The sequence below is a fragment of the Taeniopygia guttata genome, chromosome 34, assembly GCF_048771995.1.
Source record: "Taeniopygia guttata chromosome 34, bTaeGut7.mat, whole genome shotgun sequence".
Taxonomy (NCBI): Eukaryota; Metazoa; Chordata; class Aves; order Passeriformes; family Estrildidae; genus Taeniopygia; species Taeniopygia guttata.
In genome coordinates, this window is record NC_133059.1 from 3,398,426 (window position 1) to 3,422,163 (window position 23,738).

Below are 23,738 nucleotides of genomic sequence, written 5' to 3' on the forward strand. Positions count from 1 at the left end.
CCTGATGGCCACCATGACCACCACCACCCACCCTGAACCCTGATGGCCACCACCACAGGGGAGGTGCCACCGGTGCCACCACAGGTTCTCACCTATCTTCATTTTCTTGAGAATGACATTGGGCTCGTCATGAGACCATTCCTGATGGCCACCATGGCCACCACCACCCACCCTGAACCCTGATGGCCACCACCACCCACCCTCAACCTCATGGCCACCATGACCACCACCATCACCCACCCTGAACCCACCACACCCCTGATGCCACCACAGGTTCTCACCGATCTTCATCTTCATGAGGGCGGTATCGGGCTCGTCATGAGGGTGTTTTTGATGGCCACCATGGCCACCACCACCCACCCTGATGCCACCACATCCCTGATGCCACCACAAAGGAGGTGCCACCGGTGCCACCACAAGTTCTCACCGATCTTCATCTTCTTGAGGACGACATCGGGCTCGTCATGAGACCATTCCTGATGGCCACCACCACCCACCCTGAACCCTGATGGCCACTACCACCCACCCTCAACCTCATGGCCACCATGACCACCATCACCACCCACCCTGAACCCACCACATCCCTGATGCCACCACAGGGGAGGTGACACCGGTGCCACCACGGGTTCTCACTGATCTTCATCTTCTTGAGGGCGACATCGGGCTTGTCATGAGACCATTTCCGGAACCCCCTGATGGCCACCATGGCCACCCTGAGCCCTGATGGCCACCACGGCCACCACCACCCACCCTGAACCCACCACATCCCTGATGCCACCACCACAGGGGAGGTGACACCGGTGCCCCCGCAGGTTCTTACCGATCTTCATCTTCTTGAGGGTGACATTGGGCTCATCTGAGACCATTTCCAGAACCCCCTGATGGCCACCATGGCCACCACCACCCACCCTGAACCCACCACATCCCTGATGCCACCACAGGTGACACCGGTGTCACACCCACCGATCTTCATCTTCTTGAGGGCGACATCGGGCTCATCCCAGGACCACTTTCAGAACCTTCTGATGGCCACCATGGCCACCACCACCCACCCTGAACCCACCACATCCCTGATGCCACCACATCCCTGACGCCACCACAAAGGAGGTGCCACCGGTGCCACCACAGGTTCTCACCGATCTTCATCTTCTTGAGGGCGGCGTCGGGCTCGTCGCGCGGGCGCTTGCGGGCGTCGCGGGGGCTGGGCATGCTGCGGGCGATCTCGGCCTGCGGCGTGCCCAGGTCCACCAGCAGCGTGGTGATCTGCGGCTGGAAGTCGCCCGAGGACGGGTGGCGCAGGACGCTCAGCAGGTGCAGCTTCAGGTTCTTCCGCACGCTGCTCACCTGGGACTTGGCCAGCGTGGGCGGCAGGTTGGCTACGGGGAGGGACAGGGGGTTAGGGACACCTGGGGACAGCTGGGGACACCTGGGGACACTTGGGGACAGCTGGGGGCACACCTGGTGGCACCTGGGGACACACCTGGGCACACCTGGGACACCTGGGGACACTTGGGGACACCTGGGGGCACACCTGGGACACACTTGGGGACACCTGGGGACAGCTGGGGACAGCTGGGGACACACCTGGGGACAGCTGGGGACATCTGGGGACACCTGGGGACAGCTGGGACATGGCCAGCGTGGGTGGCAGGTTGGCTACCGAGGGGGGACAGGGGGTTAGGGACACCTGGGGACACCTGGGGACACCTGGGGACACCTGGGACTTGGCCAGCGTGGGCGGCAGGTTGGCTACGGGGAGGGACATGGGGTTAGGGACACCTGGGGACACCTGGGGACACCTGGGGACAGCTGGGGACAGCTGGGGACACCTGGGGACAGCTGGGGACACATGGGGACACCTGGGGGCACACCTGGGGACAGCTGGGGACAGCTGGGGACACCTGGGGGCACCTGGGGACACCTGGGGACAGCTGGGGACAGCTGGGGACACCTGGGGACAGCTGGGGACAGCTGGGGACAGCTGGGGACACTTGGGGACAGCTGGGGACAGCTGGGGGCACCTGGGGACAGCTGGGGACACCTGGGGACACACCTGGGGACAGCTGGGGACAGCTGGGGACAGCTGGGGACAGCTGGGACATGGCCAGCGTGGGCGGCAGGTTGGCTACCAAAGGGGGACACGGGGTTAGGGACACCTGGGGACACCTGGGGACACCTGGGGACACACCTGGGGACACTTGGGGACACCTGGGGACAGCTGGGACATGGCCAGTGTGGGCGACAGGTTGGCTATGGGGAGAGACAGGGGGTTAGGGACACCTGGGGACAGCTGGGGACACCTGAGACTGGGCCAGCGTGGGTGGCAGGTTGGCTACCAAAGGGGGACACAGGGTTAGGGACACTTGGGGACACCTGGGGACACCTGGGGACAGCTGGGGACATCAAGGGGCACCAGGGGACATCAAGGGGACACCAGAGGACACCAGGGGACACCAGGGGACATCAAGGGACGTTACCATGGAGGGTCTCGTAGGCCTGGATGACCTCGGCCATGAACATGGGGTGACCGAGGGACACCAAGGGACACCAGGGGACACCAGGGGACACCAGGGGACACCAGGGGACGTTACCATGGAGGGTCTCGTAGGCCTGGATGACCTCGGCCATGAACATGGGGTGACCGAGGGACACCAGGGGACACCGAGGGACACCAAGGGACACCAAGGGGACACCAAGGGGACACCAAGAGGACACCAAGGGACACCAGGGGACACCAAGGAGACACCAAGGGACACCAAGAGGACACCAGAGGACACCAAGGGACACCAAGGGGACACTAAGGGACAGCAGGGGACACCAAGGGACATCAGGGGACACCAGGGGGACATCAAGGGACATCAAGGGACACCAAGGGACGTTGCCATGGAGGGTCTCGTAGGCCTGGATGACCTCGGCCATGAACATGGGGTGACCAGGGGACACCAAGGGACACCAGGGGACACCAAGAGGACACCAGGGGACACCAAGGGACATCAGGGGACACCAAGGGATGTTACCATGGAGGGTCTCGTAGGCCTGGATGACCTCGGCCATGAACATGGGCCGCTGGCGGGCGATGGTGGCCAGCGAGCCGAGCGCGGCCGTCAGGTTGATGCTGGAGATGGCCGGGTGCACCATGAACTTGAGCAGCTGCTCCAGCGCCGCCTTGCCCTCCTCCCACAGCACGCCTGGGGACAGCGGGGACACCCCAGGGTCACCGGGGGTCTCCCACTGGAGGGTCAGCGGGGCCTCACCTCAAAGGGGCATTGGGGTCGCCCCAAATCCCCCTCGCTCGCTGGGCTCGATGATGGGGTGATCCTATTCCCAACCCCAACCCCAACCCCAATCCCAACCCCAAACCCCCGACTCGCTGTATTTAACGACAGGGTGACCCCAATGCCGTTCCTGACCCCAATCCCATTCCCAACCCCAATCCCATTCCTCACTCACTGTACTCGATGACGGGGTGATCCCATTCCCAACCCCATTCCTGACCCCATTCCTGACCCCAATCCCATTCCCAACCCCATTCCTGACCCCAATCGCATTCCCAATCCCATTCCCAACCCCAATCCCATTCCTCACTCACTGTACTCGATGACGGGGTGATCCCATTCCCAACCCCATTCCTGACCCCATTCCTGACCCCAATCCCATTCCTGACCCCAATCCCATTCCTGACCCCAATCCCATTCCCAACCCCATTCCTGACCCCAATCCCATTCCCAACCCCAAACCCCCACTCACTGTACTCGATGACAGGATGACCCCATTCCCATTCCTGACCCCAATCCCATTCCCAATCCCATTCCCCAATCCCACTCCCACTCCCACCCCATTCCCCACTCACTGTACTTGATGATGGGGTGGTCCCATTCCCATTCCCATTCCCATTCCTGACCCCAATCCCATTCCCACTCCCACTCCCACCCCAAACCTCCACTCACTGTACTTGATGATGGGATGACCCCAACCCCATTCCTGACCCCAAACCCATTCCCAACCCCATTCCTGACCCCAAACCCACTCCCACTCCCACTCCCACCCCATTCCCCACTCACTGTATTTGATGATGGGGTGGTCCCACTCCCAATCCCATTCCTGACCCCAATCCCATTCCTGACCCCAACCCCACTCACTGTACTCGATGACGGGGTGGTCCCATTCCCATTCCTGACCCCACTCCCAATCCCATTCTTGACCCCATTCCCAATCCCAACCCCACTCCAGCCCCACTCACTGTACTTGATGACGGGATGACCCCAACCCCATTCCCAACCCCATTCCTGACCCCAATCCTGACCCCAACCCCATTCCTGACCCCAATCCCATTCCCAATCCCATTCCCATTCCCATTCCCACCCATTCCCCACTCACTGTGCTTGATGACGAGGTGGTCCCATTCCCAATCCCAACCCCATTCCCATTCCCACTCCCACCCAGACCCCACTCACTGTACTTGATGACGGGATGACCCCATTCCCATTCCTGACCCCAATCCAATTCCCAATCCCACTCCCATTCCCAATCCCACTCCCACTCCCACCCATTCCCCACTCACTGTACTTGATGACGGGGTGACCCCAACCCCATTCCCATTCCCAATCCCATTCCTGACCCCATTCCCACTCCCACCCCAGCCCCACTCACTGTACTTGATGACGGGGTGGTCCCATTCCCATTCCCAATCCCATTCCCATTCCCAATCCCATTCCCAATCCCATTCCCAATCCCATTCCTGACCCCACTCCCACTCCCACCCAGCCCCACTCACTGTACTTGATGACGGGGTGGTCCCATTCCCAACCCCATTCCTGACCCCATTCCCATTCCCAACCCCATTCCTGACCCCAATCCCATTCCCAATCCCATTCGCAATCCCATTCCTGACCCCAAACCCATTCCTGACCCCATTCCCACTCCCACTCCCACTCCCACCCCATTCCCCACTCACTGTACTTGATGACGGGATGACCCCAACCCCATTCCTGACCCCAATCCCATTCCCACTCCCACTCCCACTCCCACCCCAGCCCCACTCACTGTACTTGATGACGGGGTGGTCCCATTCCCAATCCCATTCTTGACCCCATTCCTGACCCCATTCCCACTCCCACTCCCACCCATTCCCCACTCACTGTACTTGATGACGGGGTGGTCCCATTCCCAATCCCATTCCCAATCCCATTCTTGACCCCAATCCCAATCCCACTCCCACCCCAGCCCCACTCACTGTACTTGATGACGGGGTGGTCCCATTCCCAATCCCATTCCCATTCCCAATCCCATTCCTGACCCCATTCCCACTCCCACCCCAGCCCCACTCACTGTACTTGATGACGGGGTGGTCCCATTCCCAATCCCATTCCTGACCCCAACCCCACTCCCACCCCCAGACCCCCACTCACTGTACTTGATGACGGGGTGGTCCCATTCCCATTCCCAACCCCATTCCCAATCCCATTCCCAACCCCAATCCCACTCCCACTCCCACCCAAGCCCCACTCACTGTACTTGATGACGGGGTGGTCCCATTCCCAACCCCATTCCTGACCCCAATCCCATTCCCACTCCCACTCCCACCCAAACCCCACTCACTGTACTTGATGACGGGATGGTCCCATTCCCATTCCCAATCCCATTCCTGACCCCATTCCTGACCCCAACCCCATTCCCACTCCCACTCCCACCCCATTCCCCACTCACTGTACTTGATGACGGGGTGACCCCAACCCCATTCCTGACCCCAAACCCATTCCCAACCCCATTCCTGACCCCATTCCCATTTGCAATCCCATTCCTGACCCCAACCCCATTCCTGACCCCATTCCCACTCCCACTCCCACCCCAGACCCCACTCACTGTACTTGATGATGGGACGACCCCATTCCCATTCCCAATCCCATTCTTGACCCCATTCCTGACCCCAATCCCATTCCCAACCCCATTCCCAACCCCACCCCCACTCCCACTCCCACCCATTCCCCACTCACTGTACTTGATGACGGGATGACCCCAACCCCATTCTTGACCCCAATCCCATTCCCAACCCCATTCCTGACCCCACTCCCATTCCCACTCCCACTCCCACTCCCACCCCAGCCCCACTCACTGTACTCGATGACGGGATGGTCCCAATCCCATTCCCAATCCCAACCCCACTCCCACCCCATTCCCCACTCACTGTACTTGATGACGGGGTGGTCCCATTCCCATTCCCACTCCCATTCCCGACCCCACTCCCACTCCCACCCCAGCCCCACTCACTGTACTTGATGACGGGGTGGTCCCGCGGGATGCGCTCCAGGCTGACGTCGTTCTCGTGCCGCTTGGGCACGTCGGAGTCGGCCGTGCGGGGGGACAGGGTGACGATCAGCCCCTCCACGAACTTGATGGCGTGCGTGCGGATGCCGTCGTTGTCCGAGTCCAGCAGCAGGATGATGTCGCTGGCCATGGAGGACATCATCTCCCAGCACGCCTCCTGCAGCTCGCTGATCACCTTGGACTTCACCATCCACTGAGATCCCAGGAAAAAAACCCGGGAATGGGGAAAAAGGGAAAAAAAAAAGTTATTTTTGGTGGGTAATTACGGTAATCGCGTTGAGCGTCAAGGAGATATAAGGGAGTTTATGTGGGTAATTACGGTAATTAGTATTGAATATTGAATATTAAATCAATTTTTATGGGTAATTACGGTAGTTGCATCAAAGCCTTTTTAATGTATAATTACAGTAATTAGTATTGAATATTAAATCCATTTTTATGGGTAATTACGGTAGTTGCATCAAAGCCTTTTTTATGTATAATTACGGTAATTAGTATTGAATATTAAATCAATTTTTATGGGTAATTATGGTAGTTGCATCAAAGCCTTTTTTATGTATAATTATGGTAATTAGTATTGAATATTAAATCAATTTTTATGGATAATTACAGTAGTTGCATCAAAGCCTTTTCTATGTATAATTATGGTAATTGGTATTGAATATTAAACCCATTTTTATGCATAACTACATTTATTGTATTGGCTAATAAAGCCTTTTATACAGCTAATTACCGTAATTAATATTGAATGTTAAACCCATTTTTATGGATCAATACAGCTGTTGTATTGGCTATTAAAGCCTTCTTTAATGACCAATTATGATAATTGGTTTTAAATATTAAGAGGTTTATTTGTAATTACAGTAATTAGCACCAAATATTACGGCCATTTTAACGTGTAATTACGGTAATCGTATTGGACGTTAAAGCCTTTTTTAACGTGCAATTACGGTAATTAGCACCAAATATTAAACCCGTTTTTATGTGTAATTAATGTAATTGGTATCAAACATAAAAGCCGTTTCTCATGCAATTGTGGTAATTATAATAAATACCAAAGCAATATTAATCCTATTTTTATGTAAAATTATAGAAATTATATTAAATACTGAAAATAATTTTTATGTATAATTACAGCAACTGGTATCAAGTATTAAAACCATTTTTATGTATAATAACAGTAACTATTAAACATTAATATACAATTTTTAATACAATAAATAAAATTAAAGTAATCGTAACTACAGTATATTATATATTCGAAATTAATAACATAATTGCATAACTCCCCTCAACCAAACAATAAACAGATAAATAATTAAGTTTTACACTTATTAACTAAACACAATCAAGCGCTAATATTGCCTATCAACACCATTAATAAAAACCCATTAACGAACATTAATTAGCTCAGCGCCCCCTTTCCAGAACCACCGGATTGAGTCAAAACAAATCTGAATTTCCCCTCGGGTTTGGAGTAGAAACTCGCGGGTTTTTGCACCAGGGTGGCAGCGGAGCCCCCGCGGTGTCCCCAGGTGTGTCCCCAGGTGTCCCCAGGTGTCCCCCCAGGTGTCCCCAGGTGGCCTCACCTGCAGGGCCACCTTGTAGAGCTGGGTCATGGTCAGGATGGCCTTTTTGACCACGTTGACGTTCTCGTCCTTGAGCAGCATGTTCAGGTTGGCCACGAGTTTCAGCAGCAGCTCGATGTCCCTTTTGCTGGGGAGGGAGCAGGGTCAGCCCGGCCCAAAATGCACACCGAAATGGCCCAAAATTCACACCGAAACGGCCCAAAATTCCCACCAAAATGGCCCAAAATTCACACCGAAACGGCCCAAAATTCCCAGCAAAATGGCCAAAAAATTCCCACCAAAACGGCCCAAAATTCACACCGAAACGGCCCAAAAATTCCCAGCAAAATGGCTCCAAATTCCCACCGAAACGGCCCAAAATTCCCACCAAAACGGCCGAAAAATTCCCATGGAAATGGCATCAAAATTCCCACCGAAACGGCCCAAAATTCCCACCAAAATGGCCAAAAAATTCCCACCAAAATGGCCCAAAATTCACACCAAAAAGGCCCAAAATTCACACCGAAACGGCCCAAAATTCCCACCAAAATGGCAAAAAAATTCCCACCAAAATGGCCCAAAATTCCCACAAAAATGGCCCCAGATTCCCAGCAAAACGGCCCAAAAATTCCCACCAAAACGGCCCAAAAATTCCCACCAAAACAGCCCAAAAATTCCCAGCAAAATGGCTCCAAATTCCCAGCAAAATGGCCCAAAACTTCCCAGCATAATGGCCCCAAATTCATACCAAAATGGCCGAAAAATTCCCATGGAAATGGCATCAAAATTCCCACGGGAACAATGCAAAAATCCCATGGAAACAGCCCCAAATTCCCACCAAAATGTCCCAAAAATTCCCACCAAAACGGCCCAAAAATTCCCAGCAAAATGGCTCCAAAATTCCCATGAAAACAGCCCAAAGATCCCATGGAAATGGCACCAAAATTCTCATGGGAATGGCCCAAAATTCCCATCAAAATGGCCCAAAAATTCCCAGTAAAATGGCTCCAAAATTCCCATGAAAACAGCCCAAAGATCCCATGGAAATGGCACCAAAATTCCCATGGGAATGGTCCAAAATTCCCATCAAAATGGCACCAAAATTCCCAGTAAAATGGCTCCAAAATTCCCATGAAAACAGCCCAAAGATCCCATGGAAATGGCACCAAAATTCTCATGGGAATGGTCCAACATTCCCATCAAAATGGCACCAAAATTCCCATGGAAATGGCCCAAAATTCCCACCAAAATGGCCCCAAAATTCCCCCAAACCCCCAAATCCGCCGTTTTTTGCCCCAAATCTCACCAGGCCTCCTCGATGAATCCCACCACGAATTTCCGGACCTCGATGGATTTGTCGGCCTGGAAGGCGATGATTTCCTGGGGAGGGACGGGGGGTCACAGCGGGGTGGGGGCGCCCCAAATTCCCCCAAATTCATCCCCAAATTCCCAGATCCATCCCAAATTCCCCCAAATTCCCCCAAATCCATCCCAAATCCACCCCCAACCCAATCCCAAATTCCCCCAAATTCACCCCAAATCCATCCCAAATCCACCCCCAACCCAATCCCAAATTCCCAGATCCATCCCAAATTCCTCCAAATCCATCCCCAGATCCTGGATCCATCCCAAATTCCCCCAAATTCACCCCAAATCCATCCCAAATTCCCCAAAATCCATCTCAAATTCACCCCAAATTCCCTCAAACCCATCCTAAATTCCCCAAAATCCATCCCCAATTCCCTCCAAACCCACCCCAATTCCCAAATCCATTCTAAATTCCTGGATCCATCCCAAATTCCCCAAAATTCCCCCCAAACCCATCCCAAATTCCCCCAAACCCATCCCCAATTCCCCCCAAATCCACCCCAAATTCCCGGATCCATCTCAAATTCCCCCAAATTCCCCCCAAACCCATCCTAAATTCCTGGATCCATCCCAGACTCCCCCAAATTCCCCCCAAACCCATCCCAAATTCCCCCAAATCCATCCCCAATTCCCCCCAAATCCACCCCAAATTCCCAAATCCATTCCAAATTCCCGGATCCATCCCAAATTTCCCCCCAAACCCATCCCAAATTCCCAAATCCATCTCAAATCCATCCCCAATTCCCTCCAAACCCACCCCAAACTCCCAAATCCACCCCAAATTCCCGGATCCATCCCAAATTCCCAAATTCCTGCTCACATCCAGGAAGTTGTCCAGCAGCGTGGGGTCCTTGTTGATGATCAGCTCCTGCACCTGGGGACACCGTGGGGACACCGTGGGGACAGAGCCACCTCCTCCCAAATCCCATTTCCCACCCCAATCCCAAATTTCTCCCCCTAAATCCCGATTTTCCCCCCCAAACCCCCCTAAATTCCACCTTTTCCCTCACTTTTCCCACCTCAAATCTCAATTTTCCCCCCTAAATTCCCTTTTATTACCCAAATTCCCCTCACTCCTCCCCGAAATTCCACTTTTTCCCACCCATTCCTCCCCAAAATCCCATTTTTCCCCAAAAAATCACATTTCCCCCCCCAAAATCCCATTTTCCCCCCAAAATCCCTTTTTTCCCCCCAAAATCCCATTCCCCCCCCAAAATCCCATTTTTCCGCCAAAATCCCATTTTCTCCCCCCAAAATCCCATTTTCTCCCCCCAAAATCCATTTTTCCCCCCAAAATCCCATTTTTCCCCCAAAATCCCTTTTTTCCCCCCAAAATCCCATTTTTCCACCCCCAAAATCCCATTTTTCCCCCAAAATCCCATTTCCCCCCAAAATCCCATTTTTCCCCCCCAAAATCCCATTTTTCCCCCCCAAAATCCCATTTTTGCCCCAAAATCCCATTTTTTGCCCAATCTCACCTGTTTCAGGATGGTGATTTTTCCCTCGTTCCCGATCAGCGCCGCCTGGTTCAGCAGATCCACCACCTGCACATGGAATTTTCCCATTTTTCCCCATTTTTCCACCCATTCCAAGCTGCTCCTCCCATCCCTTCCATTCCCATTTTCCCCATTTTTCCCACTTTTTCAAGTTTTTTTCCCAATTTTTTCCATTTTCCCCATTTTTCAGCCATTTTGAGCTGCTCCTCCCATCCCTCCCATCCTCATTTTCCCATTTTTCCTATTTTTCCCCCCATTTTTCCCGTTTTTCCCGATTTCCCGGTTTTTTTACCCGTTCCGAGGTGCTCCTGCCGTCGCTGCCGGGCCCCTCCTCACTGGGGCGGGGGCTGAGCCCCCCCTGAGCCCCGGCCATGGCCCCACAGACCCCAGACCCTAAAACAGAGAGACCCTATAGAGACCCCATAGAGACCCCAGACCCTAAAAACAGAGACCCCAGACCCTAAAAACACAGAGACCCCATAGAGACCCCAGACCCTAAACAGAGACCCAATAGAGACCCCAGACCCCAAAGGGATCCCAGACCCCAAACAGAGACCCCAGACCCTAAAAACAGAGAGACCCTAAATAGGGACCCCAGACCCTAAACAGGGACCCCAGACCCTAAAACAGAGACCCCATAGAGACCCCATAGAGACCCCAGACCCTAAAACAGAGACCCTAAATAGAGACCCCAGACCCTAAACAGAGAGATCCTAAATAGGGATCCCATAGAGACCCCAGACCCTAAAACAGAGACCCTAAATAGAGACCCCACAGAGACCCCAGACCCTAAAACAGAGACCCCAGACCCTAAAAACAGAGACCCCATAGAGACCCCAGACCCTAAATAGGGGCTCCAGACCCTAAACAGGGGGACCCCATAGAGACCCCATAGAGACCCCAGACCCCAAAGGGATCCCAGAGCCCACAGGGAGAGACCCCAGACCCCATAGAGACCCCATAGAGACCCTATAGGGACCCCAGACCCCATAGAGACCCCAGACCCCACAGAGAGAGATCCCATAGGGACCCCATAGATCCCCTACAGCCCCTATCGATCCCCTATCACCACCCTATCGATCCCCTATCGATCCGCTATCGCCCCCCTATCGATCCCTTATCGATCCCTATCGCTCCCCTCAGCCGCGCTGTCCCGCGGCCCCCCAGACCCCCACAGAGCCCCGAGCCCCCTCCCCCCCACTACAGACCTCCTATCGATCCCCTATCGGTCCCCTATCACCCCCCTATCGATCCCTATCGCGCCCCTCAGCCGCGCTCTCCCGCCGCCCCCCAGACCCCCCAGAGCCCCGAGCCCCCTCCCCACCACTGCAGACCCCCTATCGCCCCCCTATCGATCCGCTATCGCCCCCCTATCGATCCCCCATCGATCCCCACCCCCTCACCGCCTCCCGCGCGCGCCGCCGCTCCCCCCGCGCGCCGTAGTGACGTCACCGCCGCGCGACGCCGAAAGGGGCGTGGCCTTCTCCCTCCCGCGCTTGGCCACGCCCACTTCTCTGACGTCACGCGAGAAAGCGCGCGACGAGACAACAGGGGAGGGGGAACCCCCAAAATATCGGGAAAACACCCCAAAAATCCTTCCAGGAACCCCAGAGATACCCCAAATATGGGGAAAACACCCCAAAAATCCTTCCAGGGAACCCGAGACACCCCCAAATAGACACCCGGGATCTCCCCCTCCAGCTCAACATGGTGCGGCCCAAGCCACGCCCCGTTTGTGGCCTCGTCCAATCAGCGCAGCCGCTCCCTCTGGCCACGCCCCCCCGCGCGAGCCACGGGCTGCGAGGTGCGAAGGGGGGGGGGGAGTCACCCCAAAAAATTGAGGCCCCCCCACCCCCAAAATTGGGGTCTCACCCCAAAATTGGGACCCCCACCCTAAATTGGGCCTTCACCCCAAAAATTGGGACCCCACCCCAAAATTTGCACCCACAAAAAGCCCCCAAGGCCTGCCCCAATTGCAGGGCCTGGGAAGGGCCCCAAAATGGGGATCGGGACCCCCAAAATGGGGATTGGGACCCCCAAAAAAGGGTCGGGACCCCCAAAATGGGGATCGGGACCCCCAAAAAGGGGTCGGGACCCCCAAAATGGGGATTGGGACCCACAAAAAGGGGTCGGGACCCCCAAAATGGGGATTGGGACCCCCAAAATGGGATCGGGACCCCCCAAAATGGGATCGGGACCCCCAAAATGGGGATTGGGACCCCCAAAATGGGATCGGGACCCCCCAAAATGGGATCGGGACCACCAAAAAGGGGTCGGGACCCCCAAAATGGGGATTGGGACCCCCCAAAAAAGGGATCGGGACCACCAAAAAGGGTCGGGACCCCCAAAATGGGATCGGGACCCCCAAAATAGGGTGGGAACCCCCCAAAAAGGGTCGGGACCCCCCAAAACAGGGTCGGGACCCCCATAAAAGGGGTCGGGAGCCCCAAAATAGGGATCGGGACCCCCAAAATGGGATCGGGACCCCCGAAATGGGGAATGGGACTCCCAAAATGGGATCGGGACGCCCCAAAAAAGGGATCAGGACCCCCAAAATGGGATCGGGACCCCCAAAATGGGATCGGGACCCCCAAAAAAGGGGTCGGGACCCCCAAAAAAGGGACAGGGACCCCCAAAAAGGAGTCAAGACCCCCCAGGATGGAGCCCCCGACCTGCAGCAGCCCCGGAGAGTGGCACCGGTGAGGGGGGGACACAATGTCCCCAATGTCCCCAATGTCCCCAATGTCCCCCCAGTGTCCCCAATGTCCCCCCATGTCCCCAATGTCCCCAATCCCCCAATGTCCCAAATGTCCCCAATCCCCCCAATGTCCCCAATGTCCCCAATGTCCCCAATGTCCCCCCATGTCCCCAATGTCCCCAATCCCCCAATGTCCCAAATGTCCCCAATGTCCCCAATGTCCCCAATGTCCCCCCAATGTCCCCAATGTCCCCAATGTCCCCAATGTCCCCAATGTCCCCCCCAATGTCCCCCCAATGTCCCCAATGTCCCCAATGTCCCCAATGTCCCCAATGTCCCCCCAATGTCCCCCCAATGTCCCCAATGTCCCCAATGTCCCCAATGTCCCCCCAATGTCCCCAATGTCCCCAATGTCCCCAATGTCCCCAATGTCCCCCCCAATGTCCCCCCAATGTCCCCAATGTCCCCAATGTCCCCAATGTCCCCAATGTCCCCCCCAATGTCCCCCCAATGTCCCCAATGTCCCCAATGTCCCCAATGTCCCCAATGTCCCCCCAATGTCCCCCCAATGTCCCCAATGTCCCCAATGTCCCCAATGTCCCCCCAATCCCCCCAATATCCCCAATGTCCCCAATGTCCCCAATATCCCCAATGTCCCCAATGTCCCCAATGTCCCCAATGTCCCCGATGTCCCCAATGTCCCCAATGTCCCCAATCCCCCCAATCCCCCCAATCCCCCCAATGTCCCCAATGTCCCCAATGTCCCCCAATGTCCCCAATCCCCCCAATGTCCCCAATGTCCCCAATGTCCCCCAATGTCCCCAATCCCCCCAATGTCCCCCCAATGTCCCCAATGTCCCCAATGTCCCCAATGTCCCCACTGTCCCCAGCTCCCCCCGGCACTGGCGCTCGCTCCTGCCCGAACTGTCCCAGTTGGTGCCGTGGCCCCGCGGTGGGGGAGGGGCACGATCCGAGGTACGGGGGGACATCAGGGGACATTGGGGACATTGGGGACATTGGGGACATTGGGGACATTGGGGACATTGGGGGGATTGGGGGACATCGGGGACATTGGGGACATTGGGGACATTGGGGACATTGGGGGACATCGGGGACATTGGGGACATTTGGGGACATTGGGGACATTGGGGACATTGGGGACATTGGGGACATCGGGGACATTGGGGACATTGGGGGGACATTGGGGACATTGGGGACATTGGGGACATTGGGGACATTGGGGGGACATTGGGGACACTGGGGGGATTGGGGGCATTGGGGACATTGGGGACATTGGGGACACTGGGGGCATTGGGGACATTGGGGACATTGGGGACATTGGGGACACTGGGGGCATTGGGGACATTGGGGACATTGGGGACATTGGGGACATTGGGGGGACACTGGGGACATTGGGGGGATTGGGGAGACATTGGGGACATTGGGGACATTGGGGGGACATTGGGGACATTGGGGACGTTGGGGACATTGGGGACATTGGGGACATTGGGGGACATCGGGGACATTGGGGACATTGGGGACATTGGGGGGACATTGGGGACATTGGGGACGTTGGGGACATTGGGGACATTGGGGACATTGGGGGACATCGGGGACATTGGGGACATTGGGGACATTGGGGGGATTGGGGACATTGGGGACATTGGGGACATTGGGGACATTGGGGGGATTGGGGACATTGGGGACATTGGGGACATTGGGGACATTGGGGACGTTGGGGACATTGGGGACATTGGGGACATTGGGGACATTGGGGGGATTGGGGACATTGGGGGACATTGGGGACATTGGGGACATTGGGGGCATTGGGGACATTGGGGGACATTGGGGACATTGGGGACATTGGGGACATTGGGGGGATTGGGGGGATTGGGGACATTGGGGACATTGGGGACATTGGGGACGTTGGGGACATTGGGGACATTGGGGACATTGGGGACATTGGGGGCATTGGGGGGACATTGGGGGCATTGGGGGGACATTGGGGACATTGGGGACATTGGGGACATTGGGGGGATTGGGGAGACATTGGGGACATTGGGGACATTGGGGACATTGGGGGGATTGGGGAGACATTGGGGACATTGGGGACATTGGGGACGTTGGGGACATTGGGGGACATTGGGGGGACATTGGGGGGACAGGTGACACACAGGTGACACAGGTGACACAGGAGTTCACACAGGTGACACACAGGTGACACACAGGTGACACAGGTGTCACTGCTGTCCCCAGGTTCAGGTGCTGCAGAACGTCATTTCTTACCTGGAGTTCCTGCAGGAGCGCGTGAGGGCGGCGCAGGCGGCCGCAGGTCAGCGGGACCCCTCCCCAAATTTGGGACCCCTCCCCAAATTCCGGACCCCTCCCCAAATTCCGGACCCCTCCCAAATTTGGGACCCCTCCCCAAATTCCAGACCCCCCCCAAATTCCAGACCCCCCCCAAATTCCTGACCCCTCCCCACATTCCTGACCCCCCCCAAATTCCGGACCCCCCCCCAAATTCCGGACCCCCCCCAAATTCCGGACCCTCCCCAAATTCCAGACCCCCCCCCAAATTCCAGACCCCCCCCAAATTCCGGACCCCTCCCCAAATTCCAGACCCCCCCCAAATTCAGGACCCCTCCCCAAATTCAGCACCCCCCCCAAATTCGGGACCCCCCCCAAATTCCAGACACCCCCAAATTCAGGACCCCTCCCCAAATTCTGGACCCTCCCCAAATTCCAGACCCCCCCCCAAATTCCAGACCCCCCCCCAAATTCCGGACCCCCCCCCCAAATTCTGGACCCTCCCCAAATTTGGGACCCCTCCCCAAATTCCGGACCCCCCCCAAATTCCGGATCCCCCCCAAATTCCGGACCCCCCCCAAATTCTGGACCCCCCCCCAAATTCTGGACCCTCCCCAAATTCCGGACCCCCCCCAAATTCAGCACCCCTCCCCAAATTCTGGACACCCCTCAAATTCAGGACCCCTCCCCAAATTCCAGATCCTCCCCAAATTTCGGACCCTCCCCAAATTCCGGACCCCTCCCCAAATTCGGGACCCCCCCCAAATTCAGGACCCCTCCCCAAATTCAGGACCCCTCCCCAAATTCGGGACCCCTCCCTAAATTCCTGACCCCTCCCCAAATTCCTGACCCCTCCCCAAATTCCGGACCCCTCCCCAAATTCCGGATCCCCTCCAAATTCGGGACCCCCCCCAAATTCCGGACCCCCCCCCAAATTCCGGACCCCTCCCCAAATTCCGGATCCCCTCCAAATTCGGGACCCCCCCCAAATTCCGGACCCCCCCCCAAATTCCGGACCCCTCCCCAAATTCCGGATCCCCTCCAAATTCGGGACCCCCCCCAAATTCCGGACCCCTTCAAATTCCTGACCCCCCCCAAATTCGGGACCCCTCCCCAAATTCCGGACCCCCCCCAAATTCTGGACACCCCCCAAATTCTGGACACCCCCCAAATTCTGGACCCCTCCCCAAATTCTGTACACTCCCCAAATTCTGGACCCCTCCCCAAATTTATCATCTTTCTCCAATTTAGGGACCCCTCCCCAGTTTAGGGATCCCCCCCCCAATTTTAGACTGGAACCCTCTGAAATCCCTTTAGACCCCTCCCCAAATTATCCCGACCCCCCAAAAAAACCCCAAATCCCCTTTAAATCCCCCAAAATCCCCTTTAGACCCCCTGAACCCCTCCCCAAATTATCCCAACCCCCCAAAAAAACCCCAAATCCCCTTTAAATCCCCCAAAATCCCTTTAAACTCCCCCAAAATCCCCTTTAGACCCCCGAACCCCACCCCAAATTATCCCGACCCCCCAAAAATCCCCAAAATCCCCTTTAAACCCCCCGAAAATCCCTTTTAAACCCCTCAGACCCCCCAAAAACCCCAAAATCCCCTTTAAACTCCCCCAAAATCCCCTTTAGACCCCCCGGACCCCTCCCCAAATTATCCCGACCCCCCAAAATCCCCTTTAAACCTCTCACGCCCCCCCAAAAACCCCCAAAATCCCCTTTAAACTCCCCAAAAATCCCCTTTAAACCCCTCAGACCCCCCCAAAAAACCCCAAAATTCCCTTTAAATCCCCCAAAAATCCCCTTTAAACCCCTCAGACCCCTCAAAAAAAACCCAAAATCCCCTTTAAACCCCCCAAAAATCCCCTTTAAACCCCACAGACCCCCCCAAAAAAACCCCAAAATCCCCTTTAAACCCCTCAGATCCCCCAAAAAACCCCCAAAATCCCCTTTAAATCCCCCAAAATCCCCTTTAAACCCCTCAGACCCCCCCAAAAACCCCCAAAATTCCCTTTAAACCCCCCAAAATCACCTTTAAACCCCTCAGACCCCCCCCAAAAAAAACCAAAATCCCCTTTAAACCCCCCAAAATCCCCTTTAAACCCCTCAGACCCCCCCAAAAAAACCCCAAAATTCCTTTAAACCCCTCAGACCCCCCAAAAAACCCCAAAATCCCCTTTAAATCCCCCAAAATCCCCCCCAGGCCTCCCCCCCTGTGGGGACCCCTCGGAGCCGCCCCCCCCAAACCTTGGGGACACCGAGCCCAGGTGGGAAATTTGGGGACATTTGGGGACATTTGGGGACATTTGGGGCTTTTTTTGTGGGGGGGGAGAGTTTAGGGGAAGTTTGGGGGTTTAGAGGTTAAATTTTGGGAGTTTTTTGGGGAAAATTTGGGGGTTTTTTAGTGGCATTTCGAGGGTTTTTGGGGGGTTTTGAGGAAAAAATTTGGAGTTTTTTTGGGGATTTTTGGGGGGAAATTTTTGGATGTTTTGGGGGGAAATTTTGGAGCTTTTGGGGGGAAATTTTGGAGCTTTTTTGGGGATGTTTTGGGGGAAAATTTGGAGGTTTTGGGGGGAAATTTTGGAGCTTTTTTGGCTTTATTTCTTGGTGAATTTTCGCGGCGGGAGGTTTGTGTTTTTGAAGGGAAATTTGGGGTTTTTGGGGAAAAATTTCTGACCTTTTTTTGGGTTTTTTTTTGCTGAAATTCTGAGATTTTTTTTTTCTTTTCTTTGTGTTTCCGAGGTGAAATTTTGGGGCTTCGGGAAAATTTCGGAGTTATTTTTTCGGTGCGAAATTTGGATTTCTTTGTGGTTTTTGAGTTCAAATTTTGGGGTTTTTGGGGTTTTTTGGTTGGTTTTTTTTGGCTGCATAATTTTGGGGTGTCCATCAGGGAGGAAGACGAGGAAGAAGAGGAGGAGGAAGAGGAGGATGAGGAGGGGGAGGGGGACACCAGTCCCTGGCTCTGCCAAACTGGGCCGGACTGGGAGCCCCCCCTGAGCCCCCCCCAGCCCCGGGGGGGGGTCCTGGGGCTCAGCCCCTCCCTCTTCACCCCCCCCGAGCCCCCCGAGCCCCCCGAGGGCATCGTCAGAGGTGGGGGAGGGGAAATTCCCTTTTTTGGGTTTTTTTTGGGGTTTTTGGGGGTTATTTTTGAGGCATTTTGAGGAGGAGTTGGGAGAAATTTGAATTTTTAGGGGGTTTTTTTGTGTTTTTTTGGGGGGGTTTCAATGAAATTTGGCAGTTTTGGGGGGGGGTTTGATGAAATTTGGCAGTTTTGGGGGGGTTTCGATGAAATTTGGCAGTTTTGGGGGGGTTGGGGCCTTTTGGGGTTTTTGAGGGTTTTTTCCGAGGGATTGAGGGAAATTGGTTTTTTTGGGGGTTTTTTAATGTGTTTCTTTAGAGGATTCGGGGGGATTTTGGTGGAATTTGGGGCATTTGGGTTTGTTTTTTTTTATTATTAATAATTTTTAGGGGACTGGGGGAAATTTGGCTTTTTGGGTGTTTTTTCTGTGTTTTTTGTTGTTTTTTGGGGGAGATTGAGGAGAAAAAAAATTGAGATTTTTGGGGGGGATTGGGGAGATTTTTGGGGTTATTTTTGTTGGGGTTTTTTTGGGGAGGGGAGTTGGGGGTCCGGGGATGTCCCCTCCCCCCTCCAAGTGTCACTTTGTGTCCCCTCCCCCCTCCCAGAGCTGTTCCCGGATGCGCAGCTCAGCCCCCAGGTGGGTGCGGTCCCCTCGGTGTCACCTCCGTGTCACCAGCCCCTGGTGTCACCTCCCCGGGTTCACCTGCCACCCCATTGTCACCTTCCCAGTGTCACCTGCCCATTGTCACCTCCTCGGTGTCACCTCCCACCTCATTGTCACCTTCCCAGTGTCACCTCCCCATTGTCACCTCCCCAGTGTCACCTCCCACCTCATTGTCACCTCCCCTTCAATGCCACCCTGGTGTCACCCCCAGTGTCACCTCCCTGGTGTCACCTCCCCTTCAATGCCACCCCATTGTCACCTTCCCATTGTCACTGTCGCCCTCTCTCTGGTGCCACCCCAGTGCCACCCCGGTGTCACCTCCCTGCTCTCAGTGTCACACTCATTGTCACCCTCCTTGTCACCCTCATTGTCACCCTCATTGTCACCCTCCCCCTCTCTCCAGTGTCACCCCGGTGTCACCCTCCTTGTCACCCTCATTGTCACCCTCATTGTCACACTCCCCCTCTCTCTGGTGCCACCCCAGTGCCACCCTGGTGTCACCTCCCTGCTCTCAGTGTCACCCTCATTGTCACCCTCCCCCTCTCTCTGGTGCCACCCCGGTGCCACCCCAGTGTCACCCTCATTGTCACCTCCCTGCTCTCAGTGTCACCCTCCTTGTCACCCTCCTTGTCACCCTCATTGTCACACTCGCCCTCTCTCCGGTGTCACCCTGGTGTCACCCCAGTGTCACCCTCATTGTCACCCTCATTGTCACCGTCCCCCTCTCTCCAGTGTCCCCCCGGTGTCACCCCAGTGCCACCCCAGTGCCACCCTGGTGTCACCTCCCTGCTCTCAGTGTCACCCCCATTGTCACCCTCATTGTCACCCTCATTGTCACACTCGCCCTCTCTCCAGTGCCACCCCGGTGCCATCCTGGTGTCACCCTCATTGTCACCCCCATTGTCACCCTCATTGTCACCCTCCCCCTCTCTCCGGTGCCACCCCAGTGCCACCCTGGTGTCACCCTCATTGTCACCCTCATTGTCACCCTCATTGTCACACTCCCCCTCTCTCCGGTGCCACCCCGGTGCCACCCCAGTGTCACCCTCCTTGTCACCCTCATTGTCACCCTCATTGTCACCCTCGCCCTCTCTCTGGTGTCACCCTGGTGCCATCCTGGTGCCACCCCAGTGCCACCCTGGTGTCACCCTCATTGTCACCCTCGCCCTCTCTCTGGTGTCACCCTGGTGCCACCCCGGTGCCACCTCGCTGTCCCCTGTCCCCGCAGGACCCGGCGGGCTCCGGTGGCCCCGAGGGGACCCACGGCCGGGGACAGGGACAGGGACAGGGACAAGGACGGGGCCGGGGACAGGGCCGGGGACGGGGACGGGGACAGGGATGGGGACAAGGACAAGGACAAGGACAAGGACAAGGACAGGGACAGGGACAGGGACAGGGACGTCCCCGCAAGCGCAAGTGCGTCAACGGCTTCATCATGTTCTGCCGCGTGAACCGCCGCGAGTACATGAGGTGACACTTGGGGACATCGGGGACATTGGGGACATCGGGGACATCGGGGACATCGGGGACATTGGGGACATTGGGGACATTGGGGACACTGGGGACATCGGGGACATTGGGGGGGTTGGGGACATTGGGGACATTGGGGACATTGGGGGGACATTGGGGGGATTGGGGACATTGGGGACATTGGGGACATTGGGGGGATTGGGGACATTGGGGATAATTGGGGACATTGGGGACATTGGGGGCATTGGGGGGACATTGGGGACATCAGGGGGATTGGGGACATTGGGGACATTGGGGACATTGGGGGGATTTGGGACATTGGGGACACGGGGACATTGGGGACATCAGGGGGATTGGGGACATTGGGGACATTGGGGACATTGGGGGGATATTGGGGACATTGGGGACATCAGGGGGATTGGGGACATTGGGGACATTGGGGACATTGGGGACACGGGGGGGGTGGGGGGGTTGTGGCACTGAGGTGACACCGAGGTGTCGCTTTGGTGTCCCTTCGGTGTCACTTTGGCGTCACTTTGGTGACACTTTCATGACACTTTGGTGGCACTTTGGTGACACTTTGGTGACACTTTGGTGTCCCTTCGGTGGCACTTTGGTGGCATTTGGTGGCAGTGCCATCCCCGGCCTGACCTCCACGGCCGCCACGCGGGACCTGGCCCAGCTCTGGCGCAGCCTCAGCCCCGAGGAGCGGCGCCCATACTGGTTTGTACTGGTTTGGACTGGTTTGGACTGGTTTGTACTGGTTTGTACTGGTTGGGACTGGTTTGTACTGGTTTGTACTGGTTTGTACTGGTTTGGACTGGTTTGGACTGGTTTGGACTGGCTTTTATGATTTGTACTGGTTTATACTGGTTTATATTGGTTTATACTGGTTTGTGCTGGTTTATACTGGTCTATACCAGTCCATAATGGTTTATACTGGTCTGTACTGGTTTATACCGGTCCATACTGGTTTATACTGGTTTATACTAGTCTATATTGGCCCATACTGGTTTATACCAGTCTGTACTGGTTTATACCGGTCCATACTGGTTTATACTGGTTTATACTGGTCCCGCAGCCGGCGCGCGCGGCGCTTCAGCCTCCAGCAGGGCCGGATGTACTGGTTTATACTGGTCTGTACTGGTTTATACTGGTCCATACTGGTCTATACTGGTCTATACCGGTCCATACTGGTTTATACTGGTCCCGCAGCCGGCGCGCGCAGCACTTCAGCCTCCAGCAGGGCCGGAGGTACTGGTTTGTACTGGTCTGTACTGCTTTATACTGGTTTATACTGGTCCGTACTGGTTTATACTGGTCTATACCGGCCCATACTGGTTTATACTGGTTTATACTGGTCCCGCAGCCGGCGCGTGCGGCGCTTCAGCCTCCAGCAGGGCTGGATGTACTGGTTTGTACTGGTCTGTACTGCTTTATACTGGTTTATACTGGTCCGTAATGATTTATACTGGTTTATACCAGTCCGTACTGGTTTTTACTGGTTTATACTGGTTTATACTGGTCCCGCAGCCGGCGCGCGCGGCGCTTCAGCCTCCAGCAGGGCCGGATGTACTGGTTTGTACTGGTCCGTACTGGTTTATACTGGTCTGTACTAGTTTATAGTGGTTTATACTGGTCCGTACTGGTCCATACTGGTCCATACTGGTTTATACTGGTTTATACTGGTCCCGCAGCCGGCGCGCGCGGCGCTTCAGCCTCCAGCAGGGCCGGATGTACTGGTTTGTACTGGTCCGTACTGGTTTATACTGGTCTGTACTGGTTTATACTGGTTTATACCGGCCCATACTGGTTTATACTGGTCCATACTGGTTTATACTGGTTTATACTGGTCCCGCAGCCGGCGCGCGCGGCGCTTCAGCCTCCAGCAGGGCCGGATGGTGCGGCCGCAGCGCGGCAGCGACAGCGACGGCGACGACGGCGACGCGGCCGCGCCCCTGCGGCTGCTGCTGGCGGCCCGAGCCCCACCCGGGGGGGGCCCGTGACACCCTGGGGACACTTGGGGACACTTGGGGACACTTGGGGACACTTGGGGACACCCTGGGGACAGTGCAGGGACACCCTGGGGACAGCTGGCACAGATGGCACAGCCACACCCTGGGGACAGGGACACCCCTGGGACACCCCGAGGACACCTTGGGGACAGTTGGGGACAGTTGGGGACAGCCCGGTGTCCCCTGCAGGGTGTTGTCCCTGTCCCTGTCCCTGTCCCTGTCCCGTGTCCCCGTTGTGTCCCCATCGTGTCCCCGTTCCCACCCGTGTCCCTGTTGTGTTTCTTGTCCCCATTGTGTCCCTGTCCCTGTCCCAGTCCCTGTCCCTGTCCCTGTCCCTGTCCCCACGGTGTCCCCATCCTGTCCCTGTCCCTGTCCCAGTTTCTGTCCCCATGGTGTCCCCACGGTGTCCCTGTCCCAGTTCCAGTCCCTGTCCCCATCCCAGTTGTCACCACTGACGTCCCTGTCCCCACGGTGTCCCCACATGTCCCTGTCCCCACCCCGGTTGTCACCATTGACGTCCCTGTCCCCATCCTGTCCCTGTCCCAGTTCCTGTCCCCAATCCCAGTTCAGCTCCTTGTCCCTGTCCCTGTCCCCACGGTGTTGCCACGTTGTCCCCACATTGTCCCAGTCCCTGTCCCCACCTCGGTTGTCACCATTGACATCCCTGTCCCCTCCTGTCCCTGTCCCCACAGCATCCCCACGGTGTCCCTGTCCCTGTCCCCACCCTGGTTCCTGTCCCCACGGT

At 55.9% G+C, this 23,738-nt stretch overlaps 1 protein-coding gene across 3 annotated transcripts in view; it reads right to left on the minus strand.

Moving 5' to 3' along the window:
• SYMPK (symplekin scaffold protein) overlaps positions 1–12,206 on the minus strand; it is a 41,563-nt gene extending 29,357 nt beyond the window's left edge. Inside the window, exons 1-9 of one of the 3 annotated variants that reach the window (XM_072920834.1) lie at positions 12,152–12,206; positions 11,049–11,149; positions 10,739–10,804; positions 10,081–10,134; positions 9,199–9,272; positions 7,914–8,040; positions 6,268–6,517; positions 3,018–3,188; positions 1,137–1,376 (exon numbers count right to left, since the gene is read on the minus strand). In XM_072920834.1, coding sequence (XP_072776935.1) covers positions 1,137–1,376; positions 3,018–3,188; positions 6,268–6,517; positions 7,914–8,040; positions 9,199–9,272; positions 10,081–10,134; positions 10,739–10,804; positions 11,049–11,129 — 1,063 coding nt within the window. In that variant the 5' untranslated portion in view covers positions 11,130–11,149; positions 12,152–12,206. Of the gene's footprint in view, positions 1–1,136; positions 1,377–3,017; positions 3,189–6,267; positions 6,518–7,913; positions 8,041–9,198; positions 9,273–10,080; positions 10,135–10,738; positions 10,805–11,048; positions 11,150–12,151 lie in introns of those variants that run through there. The other 2 variants (XM_072920835.1, XM_072920836.1) reach the window with 2 other exon arrangements.
• Positions 12,207–23,738: the final 11,532 nt, after the last annotated feature.